The sequence below is a fragment of the Theropithecus gelada genome, chromosome 3, assembly GCF_003255815.1.
Source record: "Theropithecus gelada isolate Dixy chromosome 3, Tgel_1.0, whole genome shotgun sequence".
NCBI classification, from domain to species: Eukaryota; Metazoa; Chordata; class Mammalia; order Primates; family Cercopithecidae; genus Theropithecus; species Theropithecus gelada.
Genome location: NC_037670.1, coordinates 114,674,958 through 114,693,838, shown reverse-complemented (window position 1 = coordinate 114,693,838; position 18,881 = coordinate 114,674,958). Strand labels below are relative to the sequence as shown.

Genomic DNA, 18,881 nt, shown 5'->3' with positions numbered 1-18,881 from the left:
ATATACACCATGGAATACTATGCAGCCATAAAAAAGGATGAGTTTGTGTCCTTTGTAGGGACATGGATGCAGCTGGAATCCATCATTCTTAGCAAACTATCACAAGAACAGAAAACCAAACACCGCATGTTCTCACTCATAGGTGGGAACTGAACAATGAGATCACTTGGACTCGGGAAGGGGAACATCACACACCGGGGCCTATATGGGGAGGGGGGCGGGGGGAGGGATTGCATTGGGAGTTATACCTGATGTAAATGACGAGTTGATGGGTGCAGCACACCAACAAGGCACAAGTATACATATGTAACAAACCTGCACGTTATGCACATGTACCCTACAACTTACAGTATAATAATAATAAATAAATTAAAAAAAAAATAAATAAAAAATAAAAATAAAGGATAAGAATGCAAGGTATTCTTGTAATCTTACCTATGCTACCTCTTTATTATGTAGACTATACGGTAATAAAGCGGATTCACTCTTTACCACCTACTTTGCACAATACCGTATTTGTTTTCCCATTATTATTTGTAAACGTGTAAAGTAGCATTTTTTTTTCTGAAATATGTATGCCATGTGCTGTCTCTTCTCTATAAGAGCTGATTAATTACACACCCTCAAAGAACATTTTTCTTCCCAAATGGATTATGTTCTCTTTAAATGGAGGAAAGTTACTGACAATCATTGTATGTGCCATGGCTGAAATAAATGAGTTCTTGTCAGAACAAGGGGAGGAAAATAGAAATTTGGGCTAAGCCAAAACATGAGGCTGGCAAATTTTGGCCTCTGGATTCTTAGAAATCCTCCCCATCTGTCCAGTGATTGATAGTCCTCTTTTCATCAGACAAATACACTTTTGGAAGGGTCTTTTATAAGAGATACAATCACTTTGGTGTAACATTTTCCATAAGTATTGGATTTGAAATTAGTATTTTGTTGATGTTTAATAGCAAGACATTGAAACATTCTTTAATAATTGTCCGTTTATTTCCTCCATGCGGTAGGTATCCATTTTTGCTTTGTGTATTTTAATGCTCCGTTATCATTATGAAGAAACCTTCCTTATTCCTGGTAAAATATCTTTGCTCTGAGATCTAATCTGTTTTACAGTGATATGGCCCTCCTAGCTTTCTTTTGACTCGTGTTGACATAATATATGTTCTTACATTCTTTTCTTTTAACTCTTTTGTCCTCATTTTTAAAAAAGCTTGTTTGTGTGGTCAACAGAGATGAACTCACATTTTTATCCAAAGAATACTCTCTTTTAATTTTGGTGTTTAGACCATTTACATTTAATATTATTATTATGTTTAGATTTGATTTATTACCTTGCTATTTATTTTATAATTGTCCAGTATACCTTACTTTTTTTTTTTTTTTTTTTTTGCATTTTCTTGCACTGAGTACATTTAATGATGTTCTTTTATCTCCTTTGTTGTCCTCCTAGCTAGAACACTTTATCATTTTAATGGCTGCTGTAGAGTTTATAGTATATTTTTCTTTAATTTACAGACCAGTTTCAACTGCTGTTACATCCTGATAATATTTGATTGGATACAAGATATTCATTTTTCTCATTTTTTTTGTATTGCAATACATATCCTAGTGTTTAGTACTATGATTCAGTTAAGTTACTTGGAGTCAGTTTTATACTTTTATTTCTTGCTTTTATGATTTTTTTAAGCAACTCCAAAGTAGTACTCAATCTATGACTAATTATTCTCTACTGAAGCATGACTTTTCTGAATTATCTATTCAATATCCTATTATTTTTTCCAGTTTTGTTAGTGAAAACAACCACTATTCCTGGCCTTATATGAATGCTAGACACTGTTGTTCTTACATTCTTTCAGATGACTTTTTTTCCCCTAAACTGGAACAGTTTCCTCACACAGATGCATTGTTCAGTACACTGAAAACTTAAGGCAGATATCTGGGGTTTTTTCTCTGCTTAAACTTGAGCACTCAGAACTGACTAAACCAAATTTGTGGCTAGATGTCTTTAAACAAAATCTCTTCTTCCAGTTTTCTGTGCTCCTTAAAAACATTTTAACTTTGCAAACTTCCTAAACACAATTAATCTTTTACTATTCCTGTATATTTCCAAAGCACATTGTACGCACCCTTATTAAGAAACTCTACTCTATCTTATAGAAGTGTAACCACTTGTCTGTCTTCCTTGAAGGGAAAAAAATTGATTTGTTGATTTGTATATTTTTACATTTCATAGTAAGAATAAGGATTAACATAGTAGCAATTAACAATATTTGTTGTTAGATAAACAGTACAGAATTCTCAATCATTTCTATAACTCAAAAATAAAAGTATAGTTCTGGAATCTAGAAGGCTAATAACAGAAACAGAGGTACCCCAAATTTTCAAACATGATTCCAAAAATGAGTCAAGTGTCAATTGCTGTGAGTAAATGAATCAATTTCCTCCTCTGCATTATACAAGTTTTATGTGCTGGTAATACCTAATATTAAATAAATATAATATGGAGTATTTATATTCAGTACTAACAGAGTATTAAAAAACCCTCTCTTTTTTCTTTTCCAATAGCAATTTTCTCTCTCTGACACAGTTGAACTATAGTTTATGTGTGTTCTTAAATCATGTAGGACAATTTCCAAAAGGTCTTTGCTTGTAAGACAAGGCCTCACTCTAAGAACTAGGCTTCCAAGTACATAGGGTCTGAGGAATTGAGTAGCAGGGTACGTAGCAATAAGGATTTCATAAACCTTTCTTCCTGTCTTCTGACCAATGGTATCCATTCTTCAATGCTCAGATCATCTGTTCTTTATAATTTCCAGAGAACTATTGATCTTTTTTTTTCTGATAACATATAGAGCATAATTATATTTCTTGAAATTTTCTATTTTTAGAAGGATTTGAAGTATTTGTCAAAAATTGAATTCAGGTTGAGTCCACTATTCTCCCTGTAGCTATTTCTAATTCTGTGAGGTTCTTGTTCTTTGTGCTCAGAATATTCTCTCTTTGAAAGACTGATCTGTCTTCTTCAAATCCTTAGCTTAGATGTAGTTATCTGACCACTGTCTACCATGAGCATGTTTCCTTTAAAGAATGAAGCTAATGAAAGGTTTTGGCATTTGCTCTGAGTAACAGTCAGCTACAGTATTATTACCTCACATGATAACTATGTAGTTTTCTCCATACTTGGGAAACATTTCTTATACTTAATATGGGAAATGAAAATAATTTCAACAGATACATATTTTAGACTGTTTAAAATCACTTTTTATGAGTTAAGAGGATAATCTTTAAATACACTTCCAATTCAGGATTAAGCCCTAAACTTCAAGAGGTTCATTTGATTTTGGCTGTTTCTCAGTTCATTCAATATCATTAGCTGTGCTTAGTGGCGGATTCTAAAGAAGAGGTCTTACTTGCATGTAAGTCAATTGTTTTAGAGAAAATATTAATTAAAATAAGTGGTGGGTGAATTTAAGTCAAGCAGGGCCATGCCTCTATTCTGAGTTTAAATCCCTGACTCATTTTTTTTTCTGTCTTCCTGGATACAATATAGAAATATGTATTTGATAAATATCTCCATCCAAAAAAATAGAATTCTAAATCACATTTGGAGCTTTGAACTAAATCTTTCACAGTAACAGATGCTCTTTCCTGAAACAAGCTCATCCCACCCAGTGTATTTAATAGAATCAGTTTTACAAGTGAGGGGCAGGTGGGTGGAGGAACATGCATCTCATAACCTGCCTCCCTTCATACTCATTCATATATTGCATTTTTTCCCATTTGTGTTTTTATAGGCACACAGATTATTATAGTTGCATAGCCAGAGTGATACCAGCAAGGCCTGGGGCCCAGCTTTGCAGCACATTTTTGCAGTGACTGTGACAAACTTGGAAAAATAACCTGGTTGACAACTACATTTATCTGCTAAATGTGTCTTGGAGCAGAGAATAGCAACAATGGAGAAGATACTTTTACTCTTTCTGTCCAGAAAGTCACCTCTGCACTTAGGATAAAGAATAATACGGAGCCTTGTGGATGGAAAAGAATATATTATTTATTTATAGTACCTTTTTGGTTTTTCTTCTTTTTCCACAGAGACTGAAAGAATTAAAGCAAAGGGAATTTGCTCGGAATGTAGCTTCTAAGTCATGGAAAGATGAGAAGAAACAAGAAAAAGCACTTAAACGACTCCATCAGCTGGCTGAGTTAAGGCAGCAATCTGAATGGTAAGAATTAAAGGTGTCTGGAATGGTTCAAAACTCTCTTCAAAACCTATTGGGAAATTTTAAAGGCAAATCTACTGTAACAATGTAAACAAATAACTAACTAACAGATATGTCTGAAGGGCAAATATAGTTAAACATACATAAATTAATTACTTTTGGCCTTTGATATTTTTCTTTCCTAATATTGTTAATTTAATGTACCCTATAATGAAATGATCCCAGAATGATTCAAATACATTAGCATTTATTCTATCCAGTTGAATAAATGGATTAATATCACTTCTTAATATATGTTCTAAATTTTATAATACTTTTAAAAACCATAATTAACAATACATCTTAGGGGGTGGAAAATACGTCTTCTGAACATTTCCCTGTACATACCTGAGTGGAGTATAAATAACACGATCATTCTCTGGCTGACAAACAAGATGTAATTAATGCAGTTAAGTTTACCACACAGTGCCATTTAAATTGATAATTATAATATAACAACATTTTTGTAGCTGAAAAATAGCAGTTTTACAAAAGCTTGGAACCACTGGATGTTTCAAAATTGTTACCTGGAATGCAATTAAATTTGCAGATTGTGATTTGTGTGCATATGAATCATAATGTAAAACACTAATGTAGCTAATTAATGTGTTTGACAGCAACCTAGTGAATTGTGAAATTTATGCCTCTGTGCCAGAATTTAAACCCCTGTTGCTTAAATGGAAATAATATGTAATAAACAGGAGTGAGTAGCTCAATTAGTTACCACAAAATATTAGACTTAAAAGGTAATTTTAAGGAAACACTTATTTTTGTAGGACCAATTATGAGTAAAAATACAATTAATATTCAACTTGCATGTATTTATGTATTTGTAACTCTTAAAATAATCTAATTAATTTATGAAAATACATAAAAATCATATTAAAAATAAATGAGAAATTTAGTATGAAGACAAAATAAAGATACAACACGTAGTCAGAAGTAAGGTTAATACAAAAATGCATGGTCTGGGGTCTTATACAACGCTAGAAGCAACATATACATTTGCTACTGAGCTTTCTACAGTCAACACAATGAGGGACTTACAATAGGTTGTTCAAACATATTGTCATTCAGAACTCAGACAGTCCCTGCCAAAATAGGACTTAGAAGGAAATGTTCTATTGTTGTTAGGGCAGCAAGCAGGAAACAATCTAGGGAAAGAGTCAATTCCTGGAGTGATTAATGATGAGTCACAGTAAATCAGATCGTAACAAATGGTACAAGTTCGACCATAGATAGACATCTTTAGATAGGTCCCTTAAGGCCACAACAGCAAATCTAAATAGTCTTAATAAATATAATTTTGGTTGTTTGTTATTATGAAAGTTGTCACACTTCTACATTTCTACTTACCCATTCTATATTTTCCTCTGGCGTAAATAACAAAAAATCAGAGGTGGCTTGCTGATGGCAGTGGTAATGGTGATGGTGATGATGATAATGATGGTGATGATGATGATGGTTTGTTTAGAAGTTCTAAGTTTGCCAGAGCTACCCATTAAGTTTCTTCCAAATAAAAAGGTCCACTCTATTAAGTTTCAGCTGTCCCTCTGTAAGCCTTATTCACTAAACAATCACAAACCTAACCACTCCTTTTGGTGATTTGATAAAATAGGCAAGCTCTCTGGGTTCAGCTTTCTAGATATAGAGGATGAAACTAGGAAAATATTTTTTTATCTTCTACTACCCATCACCTGCCACCTAGCCAATTGCTCTCTCTGCTTAAATAGCCTCATGGTTGAAGGAAAGTCACTTAACAAATACTTTATTTTGGTAGGTGAATTGACAAGTGAAAGTTAAAAATAAAAGAAAAAGAAAAAATCATTGGCATTACTCTTCTCCCAGACAATCTTTCTTTGTCCTTTTTCCTCATAATAAGGGCTTCTGAATAGTATGATCCAGGTAACAAAATTCTTCCGTGACCCTTTGGGAGAAGAGAGGTGAATTTACTGGTAGTGCGTAAAATGATGGCCAAAAGAATAGTAATAGATCTTATAAAGGGTCGTCAAATTTGACCGTCTCTTAACTAGTTCCAGCCAACCTGTTTCCTCAGCAATATCAGTTATATGGGGATGAGGGGATAGTCACTCTCTGTATGTGAACTTCTTATATATATAAGTTTAAGTACATCTTAATATTAAAATTTTTCCAAAATTTAAAAATTTTAGGGCCATTGATTCTGAGACTGTGAATTCTTTAAATGGTGTCATTTCTTAATGTTCCACATTATCTAGCTCTTATATTTATGAAGTTTTTCATATAAGAGCTGGAAAATGGAACATTAAAAAATGACACCATTTTAAAAAATCATGTTGTTTTGATATGTCTTTCTGTTTGGAAAGGATGCTTTTTGAACAGGCGAGAATAAAATTTTGCATTCGTTAAGCTGCAGAGTATTAGAATTTTTGGAGAACATTTTGAATGGATAATCAATCAATAAGAATTAAAAGCCAAACTCCACAGACATTTTATTAACCATTATTTTAATATAAGTAAGAAAATATTTTAAAAACTAAAGAAAGTTCCAAAGAAGTGAGGGAAACATTAAATGTGGAGAAAACTATAAAAATTGAAGCTTCATTGAGAATGCAAATGTGGTTTCCAGGGGCTGGCTGGTGGGAGAAATTTGAAGGTATTGTTCAAAGTTTATAAACTTTCAGATGTAAGATGAAAAGTTTTGAGGATCTAATGTAGAGCATGATTACCTTCACTAATAATATTATATTGTTTACTTGAAATTTGCCAAGAGAGTGAATCTGGTGTCCTTATCTCACACAAAATGTAACTACGTGTATGATAGATGTATAAATTAATTTGTATGCATACATCAAATGATCACATTGTGTACCTTGAATATATATAATTTTTATTTTCTAGTTATATCTGAATAAACCTAGAAAAAGTTAAAGCTATAATAATGTTATAATACATAGACTTGTATTAAAATAGTAGAATTTAAAACCCCACAAAGATAAAAACAGGGTTTTCCAAAATAATAAGAATAACTTTGATTTAAGAAAAAGCAAATTAAAGTTTATAAAGCAACAAGATAAAAAGTTTAAAGAATAAAAGTAAGAAGTATCAAAGATTAACAATAAGGACAAAATGTTAAAACTTGTGAAAAATCTATAATTATAAATGCAATTTAAATTGCAAAATGAGAACTAGAATGAAGGACAAGAAGCTAGAGAACAGTATATTACAAAAACAATAAGAGCAAAGAAATTTTAAAATATTTAAAGGAATGTAAAAGGAAGAAGCTTGCACATTAGAGAGCTAAATGGTAAAATAAAATAGCAGTACAGAAAAGAACATTTAGATTAGCGTAAAGCAAGAAAATGAATAAAATAGTGTCAGGATGATCAGCAAAATTATTATTAAGAAAAGGATATATATAATATATATAACATGATATAATAAATACTAAAATCACTGCATAATAATGGAATTGGGAAAGGAAGAACAATAGTATCCATACACTAGACTTGTGGAATAATTTCAACCTGTATGAGTTTCATACAGGTGATAATGTCAGATTGATTGAAGCTTCTGGAGAAGGCTAACTTAATCCAGAAGTATAGTTCCTACTTAATCCAAATGATGGCTACAAATATGGGAAATAATCTCTTTGGTACCAAGGCAAAGTTGAATGCTGCAGTTGTTTCTGTATCACTTCCTTCTATCTGCAGGCTGGAGGCATATTCAAAGACCAATAATGTTGTAATAAAGTCTCTACACTCCTTATTTCCTTTTGTGCTTGAAAGAAACATTCAGTAACTTATATGCCATCTTAGAATGCTCCTCACTATTCATTTTATTAAATATGCCTAATGAACATAAAAAGATGACTCAAAAAAAGGAGATTAATGTGATGAATAAGAAATTTCCATTATGAAAGAGTTACTGTAAGGAAGAGAATACAGCTTTTAAAAACTTCTAAATTTAGTTTTTTACAAGATTTAAAGGAACTCTGTAATTCTAAAATTACAACCATTCATGAAGAGGAGACATTCTAAAATGACTTTCATGAAAAATCATTAAATGACATGATTAAAATCATTAAATGACATGACATTCTAAAATCATTAAAAACTAAATAGTAGCTAAAATTATTGTTTGCAAGTTAAAATCCATACGGTCATAATTTATAAACAGATTGAATATTGTAAAAAAATTGAGTCAGTAAAATAGAAATTAAATCAAAGAAATTCTGCCTGAACTATAGAAAAAGACTGAAGACAGAGTAAAGTACTGAGATAAATATCAATACCTAAAGGATATATTCAGGAGAACCAATGATTTTAAAACATAAATTCCAAAGGAAGCAATAATCAGATAAATCGAGGAAAAAAAAAATGTATCTGAACTGAAGAAAGTTAAATTCAAAGTGCCCAAGAACTACTAGTAAAAATTCACCCAAATTAATCAACCTGTAACTATGTTCTGTTAAAATGTTATACATACATATATATACATATTAATATATATACTCTTTATGTAACAAATCTAATAAATTATATGTGTTTATATTTTTACACTTTATACAAAGGGAAAAGCATACAGGCACACAAGCAGATTCATCTCAAAGATAAATAAAGGGAGGTTAATTCAGTATGTCTGTAATATTATACATCTAGAGACAATGAAGCAAAGTACATGAAATTTGTACTTTGTGACTCTTGAATTCTATGCTGATTTGCCAAAGAATGGGTAAAAGAAACCAACAGGAATTTGTTAGACAAGGACTCAGAAAGCACTACTCTACATTAGAATTTGAGCAACATATGGAAGAGATATCAGTTGGCTTAGAATTTCATATTCAAGCAACAAATGACTAGAGGAAAGTAAAATAAAAATCAAAATTAGAAATAAGCAAACAAACACATCCAAGCATATGGAACAAGAAAAAGGAAAATAATGCCAGTTCAAAGCAAACAATAAGAAAAATGATGTGATTTGTATTGTCTTCTTTCCAGTGAAGCCTTTTTATAGTAGAGGTTATATAGATAGACTGTTAAAGAGCATATAATTTTAATCTAAAGAATTTTATCTCTTATATATGTTGGTATTTTCAGTCTTCTGTATGAATTGCTAATGAAGCTCAGTAGAACAAATAACCTTTTAAGACCTTCAAAACATAAAACATATAATACAGAAATTGTAGAAAAAAAATATTTTGGTGAGTAAGAAGCAAAGGAAAAGATTTCAAAATCATTGAAGACATTTAGATAGATTGTACATATCTCTTATTTTATTATGCATTTATTATAATTAGTCAAATTACTGACAAGTCATAAAGAAAGAACTTATCACTGTGTTTCAAAGGTAAGTGAATATGAGGGAATTTTAAAACCGAGGAACTAAACATTATAAAATGTTAGAACTAATACATAAAAGCAAATTTAAAAAATATTTTTATATTTTTAAAGTGACTTTTAATTCTATTTAATTTCTTATTTAATGTGAATGCACTGATCGGAAAACTATTAGTGAAATAATGTTAAATCTGTATTCCTAAGATTGATAGATTCTGTAGGACATATATTGTGATGTAAATGCTTTAGAAGCACTAGCATAAGATATCCACTTGCTATTGCTTTTTGGTAATTGCAAAATACTACATGTAAACAATTCATTTTAGAAATAGCCACTGTAAAATTTATGCTAAGCTATATAAGCACAACAAAAGGTTGTATTTTAGAAGATGTAGCTCATAAATTGTAAAATAACTCATCTTAGAAACACTATGAAATGTTCATATGTAGATACGATTCCAAAGCTAGTATCTTAATCATTTAAATATTTATTGTATTTACAGTGTTTCTGGAAATGGACCAGCATACAAAGCCCCCAAGGTAGCCATAGAAAAGCAACTCCAGCAAGGAATTTTCCCCGTTAAGAATGGCAGAAAGGTATCATGCATGAAGAGTGCTCTTCTCCTTAAAGGAAAAAATCTCCCCAGAATCATTTCCGATAAACAGCGGTCCACCGTGCCAAATCGACACCAATTACAATCAGACAGGCGTTGTTTGTTTGGAAATCGGGTACCTCAAACATCTTCAGATCTCAGCAATGCAAATCACAGAACAGGAGTATCATTTTCTTTTTCCAAAAAAGTGCACCTAAAATTAGAATCTTCAGCATCAGTTTTCAGTGAGAACACAGAAGAAACTCACGATTGTAACAAGTCACCCATTTATAAAACAAAACAAATTGCAGATAAATGCAAGTGCTGCAGGTTTGCAAATAAAGATACACACCTTACCAAGGAAAAAGAGGTAAACATCTCACCAAGCCATCTGGAAAGTGTTTTACACAATACCATCTCCATAAACTCTAAAATTTTGCAAGACAATAACAACTCTATTGATGAGACACTAGAAGATTCAATTGGCATTCATGCTTCATTCTCTAAATCTAACATTCATCTTTCAGATGTAGATTTTACTCCTTCCAGCAGAGAAAAAGAAACTAGAAATACATTGAAGAACACTTTAGAAAACTGTGTGAATCACCCATGCCAAGCAAATGCTTCCTTCAGCCCACCAAACATTTACAACCATAGTGATGCCAGGATATTTGAATGCCTGGATGAGTTTTCATCAGCAGAGCCAAGTGAACAAAAGAGTACAGTGCATCTGAATCCAAATTCCAGAATAGAGAACAGAGAAAAATCTTTAGATAAAACAGAAAGAGTTAGCAAAAATGTTCAAAGACTTGTAAGAGAAGCATGTACCCATAATGTGGCATCTAAACCACTACCTTTTCTCCACGTTCAAAGCAAGGATGGCCACACCACTCTTCAATGGCCTACGGAACTTCTGCTCTTTACAAAAACAGAACCCTGTATCTCTTATGGCTGCAACCCACTATATTTTGATTTTAAGCTTTCTCGGAACACAAGGGAAGACCACAATCCAGAGGACTTAAAAACAGAATTGTGTAAGAAGTCCTTGGAAGTGAAGACTAAAAGAGAGAGCCAACTCTCAGATGTAATCGAAGACCAACAAAAATTGATCCAAGAAGATAATCAATATCTGAAACCAAAGATGATGATAGCTAATCCGGATTGGGAAAAATTCCAGAGGAAATATAATTTGGACTACAGTGATTCTGAGCCAAATAAGAGTGAATATGCTTTTAGTGCAAATGATTTGGAAATGAAAAATCCTGAAGTGCCTCTTTACCTCAATACACCTCTAAAGGATTATGCTGGAAAGAATAATAGTGAGAACGAACTTAAGGAAGCTTCAAGGGCCCATTGGCAAGGCAGCAGAAAGGTAGTTCTAAATGATACAGATGAGGACCTATCTTGTCCTTCCTACATCTCTAGGACTAAAAAGAATAAATTGATTCCCTGCAATCCTCATTTGGAATTTGAAGATGAAAGACAATTCAACTGCAAGTCCAGTTGTTATACAGTAGGGGGTAACAGTGACCATGGGAAAGACTTCAGTGTAATTTTAAAGAGTAACCACATCAGCATGACCAACAAGGTTTCTGGATGTGGAGACCGAAGATACAAGAGATGCTCTCCAAAGTCATCTTTGAGTAGATATTCTTGCTCTTCGGACACATCCCCTAGCAGCATGTCTAGCTTGAGAAGTACTTGTTCAAGTCATAGATTCAATGGTAATAGCAGAGGTAATTTTCTCTGCTTCTATAAAAGAGAACACCACTCAGTTGAAAGGCACAAACGGAAATGTCTGAAGCACAACTGCCTCTACTTGTCTGATGAAATAGCAAAGAGCAGTCAAATGCAGTCTGAACCACAGAAAGAGAGGAACTGCAAATTGTGGGAATCATTTAAAAATGAAAAATACTCAAAACGTAGATATTGTCACTGTAGAGAAAGACAAAAACTGGGCAAAAATCAACAACAATTTTCAGGGCTAAAATCTACGAGAATCATCTGTTGTGATTCTAACTCACAGATTTCCTGTACTGGAAGCAGTAAAAAACCACCTAATTGCCAGGGAACTCAGCATGATAGATTGGACTCTTACTCAAGGGAGAAAATTTATTACTTGAATAAAGGCAAGAGAAATCAAGAGTCTTTGGGCAGCCCTCACATTTGTGATCTGGGAAAAGTCAGGCCCATGAAGTATAACTCCGGGAACATCAGCTGCCTTCTAAAGAACTGTTCCAGTGGCCCTTCAGAAACTATAGAATCGAACATTACAGAAGGAGAGAGGAGCCCTCTGACGGCAAAAAGCCTTTTAGAAAGAGTACAAGCCAAGAAATGTCAAGAACAATCAAGTAATGTTGAGGTCTCTTCAAACAGTTGTAAAAATGAATTAGAGGCTCCTTCGCAAGTCCCATGCACAATTCAACTTGTACCATCAGGCTGTAACAGACAAGCATTGCCTTTGTCTGAAAAAATACAGTATGCAAGTGAGAGCAGAAATGATCAAGACAGTGCAATTCCAAGGACTACGGAGAAAGACAAAAGCAAAAGCTCACAGACAAATAATTTTACAATTTTAGCAGACACTGATTGTGATAACCATCTTTCTAAAGGTATAATTCACCTAGTAACAGAGTCTCAGTCACTAAACATAAAAATGAATCCAACAACAAAAGAACAATCAAAACCTTTAATTAGTGAAATCCAACCTTTTATTCAATGCTGTGACCCAGTACCAAATGAATTCCCTGGTGCTTTTCCATCTAATAGATATACTGGTGTTACTGATTCAACAGAGACCAAAGAAGACCAAATAAATCTAGACTTACAGGATGCAAGCATGCATATAAATCATGTAGAGGGAAATATAAACTCTTACTATGACAGAACTATGCAGAAGCCTGACAAAGTCAAAGACGAATTAGACGTGTGTCATAAATCTCTCTCTCCCCCTTTAATTCAACAACCCATAACATTTTCTCCTGACGAAATAGATAAATATAAGATCCTACAGCTACAAGCCCAGCAGCATATGCAGAAGCAACTCCTGTCAAAGCATCTTCGAGTTTTGCCTGCTGCAGGGCCTACTGCCTTCTCTCCGGCTTCAACCGTACAGACAGTTCCAGTTCACCAGCACACTTCTATCACTACCATCCACCACACGTTCCTGCAGCATTTTGCTGTTTCTGCTTCCTTAAGTTCTCATAACAGTCACCTCCCTATTGCTCATCTACATCCTCTTTCACAGGCACATTTCACTCCTATTTCATTTTCGACTCTGACTCCAACCATTATACCTGCACACCCCACTTTCTTAGCAGGTCATCCCCTGCATTTAGTAGCTGCTACCCCCTTCCACCCATCTCACATAACACTTCAGCCCCTGCCCCCTACAGCATTTATTCCTACATTGTTTGGCCCTCACTTAAATCCAGCCACAACTTCTATCATCCACTTGAATCCTTTAATCCAACCAGTATTCCAAGGTCAAGATTTTTGCCATCATTCTTGCTCTAGCCAGATGCAACAGTTAAATGAAGTGAAAGAGGCCTTAAATGTGTCCACACACTTGAACTAATAAGTGTTAAAGCCCCTCTTGTGGATAATTTTTTTAGTTGTCACTACCTATACAATAATATATTTAAAGAAGTCTATCTATTGTAAGATTTAAAATATTGCTGCCAATTCAAAATGTGACCAATATATAAATATGAACTGAATTGCTAATATTAAAACAAAGAGCATTTTAATAATTTTTTAGCTTGCCAAAATAATAGGCAATTTAAATAATTTTATGAAAATGTAGAGGGAAGAGGGAAAGGGTTAAAGATTTGTTTTGGATGGGTTCTCACATGTTATAAAATGCAACAGAAAACATTCAAGCAGAGCATTAAAATTAAAAAGAAAAATCAGATGAAATGTGGTGCCCTGTGTTCTAAGTATTTGTTGCGCGAATGAATGAGTGTTGATTTGGCTTATTTGTTAGATAATAAAAGGTCAGTGAAATCAAGTAATTATTTAACGTAATTTCTATCGTTAACTATTGACTAAGTTTTAAATTAATGTAGTCTGTTACTGTATTTTCATAGGAAATAAGAACAAGACATTTTCTGATTAATTTAGGTTGAAAATTACGCTTTAATGAAAAACAATCTTTATAGATTATACTTTTGAGTTTCTGTGAAAAATAAACTATCTTCATTTCACACAAATCTATGTCAAGGTAATTTTGTAAGTGTAAGAATCAGCAAAATCTAAAACTAAGAATGTTTAACTTTTGTATAAAAAACATATACAAGCTATCATTAGTGTTTGATGATGCAAACTCAAAAATAAATTGTGCTCAGAATAATCTTTTAAATATATTGGTCAATCTGTCAAATATTACAGGAACTAAAATGTTTATTATTCTTCTACTCAAAAATTTTACTATGTTCAGCCAATACATGTGTAAGGATAGAGGTAAAGGTTTGAAAATGTCAGTGTTTTTACATGTTTATTGAGGATATCTTATTAAATATCTGGTGTGTTTTATTCACTTGTACTAGATATTTATGAAACATGAATGATGAGGAATAAAATCACCATCCATGTAATTTTGCAAATAATTTCAAACATTCATTCAAAATGGTTTTCGGCCCCCAAAATTTGTATTTCATACATCTATATTGGTGCATAATCCTACAGTTAGGTTTATTATTTTATGTTCTTAAGCATGAGTTTCAGAGAAAATCAAACTTAACAGAAATGGAGGTAATCATTTATCTAATGCTGTCTATACAAAGATGCAAACTCCTCTACTTCTTCAGCCTTGGCTTCAAAAGGAAGATAGCTATATTTACTTAAGGCCTGTTGTGATTCAGGTAGAGGTACCCTAACCACTTGTTTGCATTATCTTCTTTAATTTTCACAACTGTATTTTGAAATCAGTATTATCATTCCTCATTACAGGTAAGGAAAATGAAGTAGAAAGGTTAAATACTAAATACCTGGTAAACAGTAGGAAAGGACATCATTGATTCAGGAGAGACAGGTGAGAGAGAAAGAGAAAGAAAGGGTGGAGGGAAGAAAAATAATAAAAGGAGATAAAGTAAATTTGAAGTTTTAACAGAAAGAAAAACTGCAGTTTCCAAGATATCACCAGAAACTTGTGAGAAGAGTGTTCTGACTGGTATATAACAGTGACAAATCTAATTTATTTAAAATGAATGGAGAAATGAAGAAAAACCATCAAATAGCAAGGAGCTATACTTGCATGGAATACCATAAAAATGATTATAAAAGACCATTGATGAACATTGAGTAAATCCAAAAAGAAGTGAGACAAATGAAATATTTCTTATAAAATGGATGACAAATGGTCTAGCAGGCTTTTTTTTTTTTAAGTAATGTGGATAATTATTTCCTAAAGCAAATTACGAAGCTGATGCAGAGCCAAGATAGAGTAATCATAGGAACTCACTAGAAGTCCTATTATAGACACTGACCGCCTGATTGATTTTTATAATTGCCTTGGTGACAATTTAAACTCTCATAAGGTTAGACCTGAGCACCTCTACTGAGCACTTAATTTTGACTAACAAAGACAGATTGATATGAATGGATGGCATGGAAGTGACTATTCCATCTTGTATTAACAGTGATGAAGTGTTCACTGGACAAACTAATTTGGACTATGTGGAAAGCAACCGTCTCCCTTTAAATAAAAGATAATTTGTACTCCAAGGTGAGAAATTGGAAAAGTTGTGGCATCACATGAGGAAATATGCAATTATGCAGCTTACTTCCTTCCAAATCAGTAACTATAGGCTGAAACACTGTTTTATTTTCCATTTTACCTTAAGATAAACACACTCTGGGAAAAAAAAACAGAATTGAAAATATATATTGAACCCTAAAATAGTTCAATTATAAAAAAAATTGTCACTGTGATGGATTTTTTTTTAGCAGTGTTTCCCTCCATTTACATAATTATTTGACAGGTGACTTTTAGCATTAAATTTATTTTATGACTATTGCCTGACATTTACAGGTTAATTCTCTTCATGGGATTACTGTTTCACAAGTGGCTCATGGAGGCAGTTTTGTAAAAAATCTGTCTTAAACTCTAAATGCTTAAGAAAGACTGTGAAATCTTTACAGACATGCATGCACAAACACACATTTATCTATCTATATGTCTTTCTTACAGATTATGAACCAGTCTAACATCAGATAGTATCATTGGATTCGAGGTAAACAAAATAAATACTTTGTATGAAGAACTGAAAATGTGGGAAAGTTCATCTTAATAATTCCCTGCCAAATTCAGCAAGAAAAAAATACAATGGGCCTATAAAAATGCAAAGGTAAACTTAAGGTTTATCTTTAAGACATTATAAATATTGGAAGTGATTAGAATATAGAGAATGATTTAGAAAGTCTCCAATTCCCAAAGTTTTTGCTTAGGTAGACATTTTACAAAATCCCTTGAAATTTGTTTCACTTCCCAAAAATGGATTTAAACAGTGACTCCTTTTCTTTAGTTTCTGCCAGGACTTAATGGAATCTCTCTGTTATCTCTAAATGGAAATATACTTAAAGAAACTAATTCTGTAAAATGTTTCTGTTAAATGAAACACTTAACCAGTACAATTACTCAGGATTCTACTGCTGAATATGACTATCTCCTTAATGCATGAAGTTATTACTTACATAGCTCCAAATGCTGGCAGCAGCACAGCTTTCTGAATTTTACCACCATACTTTTAAGCATTTCAAATCATTTGAAATGTACTTCAAATGATTTGAAACAATAATTGGAGATATGGAGATGGCTCTACCCATTAGGATACTGCTTAGTATTCAAGTATTCTACATGTGTATGAATGAAACGTCCAGATCCCCCCCTCCACCCCAGGATATGTGGATAGTTAACTCCTTAGTGGTGAAATAATACTGCTGCTCATCTCAAATCAGTAGCACATTTCTTAATCATCCCTAAAAAGTTCTCCACATTTTCAGAGTTTCTGAGTTTTCAGAAACATAATTAACGTTCTGAAAAAAATAAATGTAAATATCAGATCCAGTTTTGTAAAAACACAATTTAAAGGATTCAAATCTTACACATCAATGTATGCAGATAAGATAGTTAGGGGCAAAATGAACCTAGTGCTTATCTCTGGCCCAGCAAAGCTCATGAAAAGGTTTAGTTTTGATTCTTTAAATTAGATGAAATTCTGAAGGAAAATGTGCTCTCATTGGCAAATAGAAACATTATTAAAAAGCATGTGAGTGACTAGTTCCACACAATAATAGTCAGGAAAACAGATAGTTGCCCTTTGTGTTTCAGACTGAAACCACTTCACTAAGATGAGAATTTCCTACTAAAATACAAGTTCTCCTGTCAATAAGCCTGGGTCTGGAGGATTTTCCAAGGTTATCATTTCATTCCAGCAAAAATATTATCCACTTCTATTAGGTAGACATTGAAGGTGATTGTTGTATTTTTGGATTAAGCTATATTAAAATGGAAGCAGCAGCTGAATGGGTTAGGTTTAGAATAAGCCAATATTAGAAAGATAAGCCAAAGGGTCATTTTCATTCTGTGGAGCTATATATAGGAGGGAGAGCTCCCAATCCACTTTTTAAATTCTTTTCTCAAAGTCACTTCCTCTTTTTGCAACCCCCCATTTTTCTTAATTAGCAAGAGTAAGAATATCTTGTGAGAAACATTAAAATAAAATCAGGCAAATTGGAAAACTTAAAATATGTATGAGTGCACATGTGAGTGTGAATCTGTGTTTTAAATAAATATACTCTTTAGTCTTTAATTGTAGATCTTGATCTTTGTTGAAAATAGTGTTTTCAAAAACATATTCACATATTGAAACAATAACTTCAAGAAGTTTCTTATCCCCAAGCAAAATTGTTAGTTCCTTCCATATGTGAGATAAAATAGTTGACAATGTAAATTAGTTGTGTAGCTGTTTAAAGCAAATTCCCATCTTACTCAATTCTATTTAAAGTACTTAATTTGTAATTAAATTTGGTGATCCTCTGGCAATATGACACATAAACCAATAATTTTGTGTTGCATTTTCTGTATAAATTGTCTTTTTAAACTATACTGTGGCTAAGTAAATTGCACTATTGTACATGCAAAGCAGCTTTTTTTAGGTTATTCAATAAATTACTTGGACTGTAGTTCAATGCAATAATATTTTTTTCAATAAAAAGCTTAATGATATAGGAGTGTTAGTCATGTATTTCTAACAAAAAGCATACCAAAATATAAGAACAAAATCAAATGCAAGATGGTGTGGAAATATTCTGTATTTTAAACTGCTGAATTAAAATGCATTTATCATTTTATTTATTACTGTATGTATTTATATTATATATTTAAAGGCTGGGATTTCTTAGACTATTTCTTAAAATTTTAGTGTTATTAAACTAAGCTGTTTCCTCAAACTGAAAATAAATATAACTTTAAAAATTCTATAGATGTATTCTTTGTTGAAACCTATCATATATATAAATACTATAAAATCTGTTTCTTTTTATTTGCTTTTAAAAATGTGAATTAATGCTTTGCAATGTTCTAACAAAGCTTCACAAATAGTCTCAGGAATGTGTTCTCTAACTGGTAGTATAATATAATATGGTAGCATTCTACACATTTCTTATAACTTTCATGTGAACTCTAGAGATACTTTAATTAAAAG

The 18,881-nt window shown here is 32.5% G+C and overlaps 1 protein-coding gene across 1 annotated transcript in view; it reads left to right on the top strand.

The window, feature by feature from the left end:
- The window catches only part of ZNF804B (zinc finger protein 804B), a 588,638-nt gene extending 573,414 nt beyond the window's left edge, over window positions 1-15,224 (top strand). The window contains exons 3-4 of the mRNA XM_025379454.1: window positions 4,099-4,229; window positions 10,087-15,224. Of these exons, the coding sequence (XP_025235239.1) occupies window positions 4,099-4,229; window positions 10,087-13,753 (3,798 nt within the window). The 3' untranslated portion in view covers window positions 13,754-15,224. The remainder of the gene's footprint in view (window positions 1-4,098; window positions 4,230-10,086) is intronic.
- The last annotated feature ends 3,657 nt before the right edge of the window (window positions 15,225-18,881 follow it).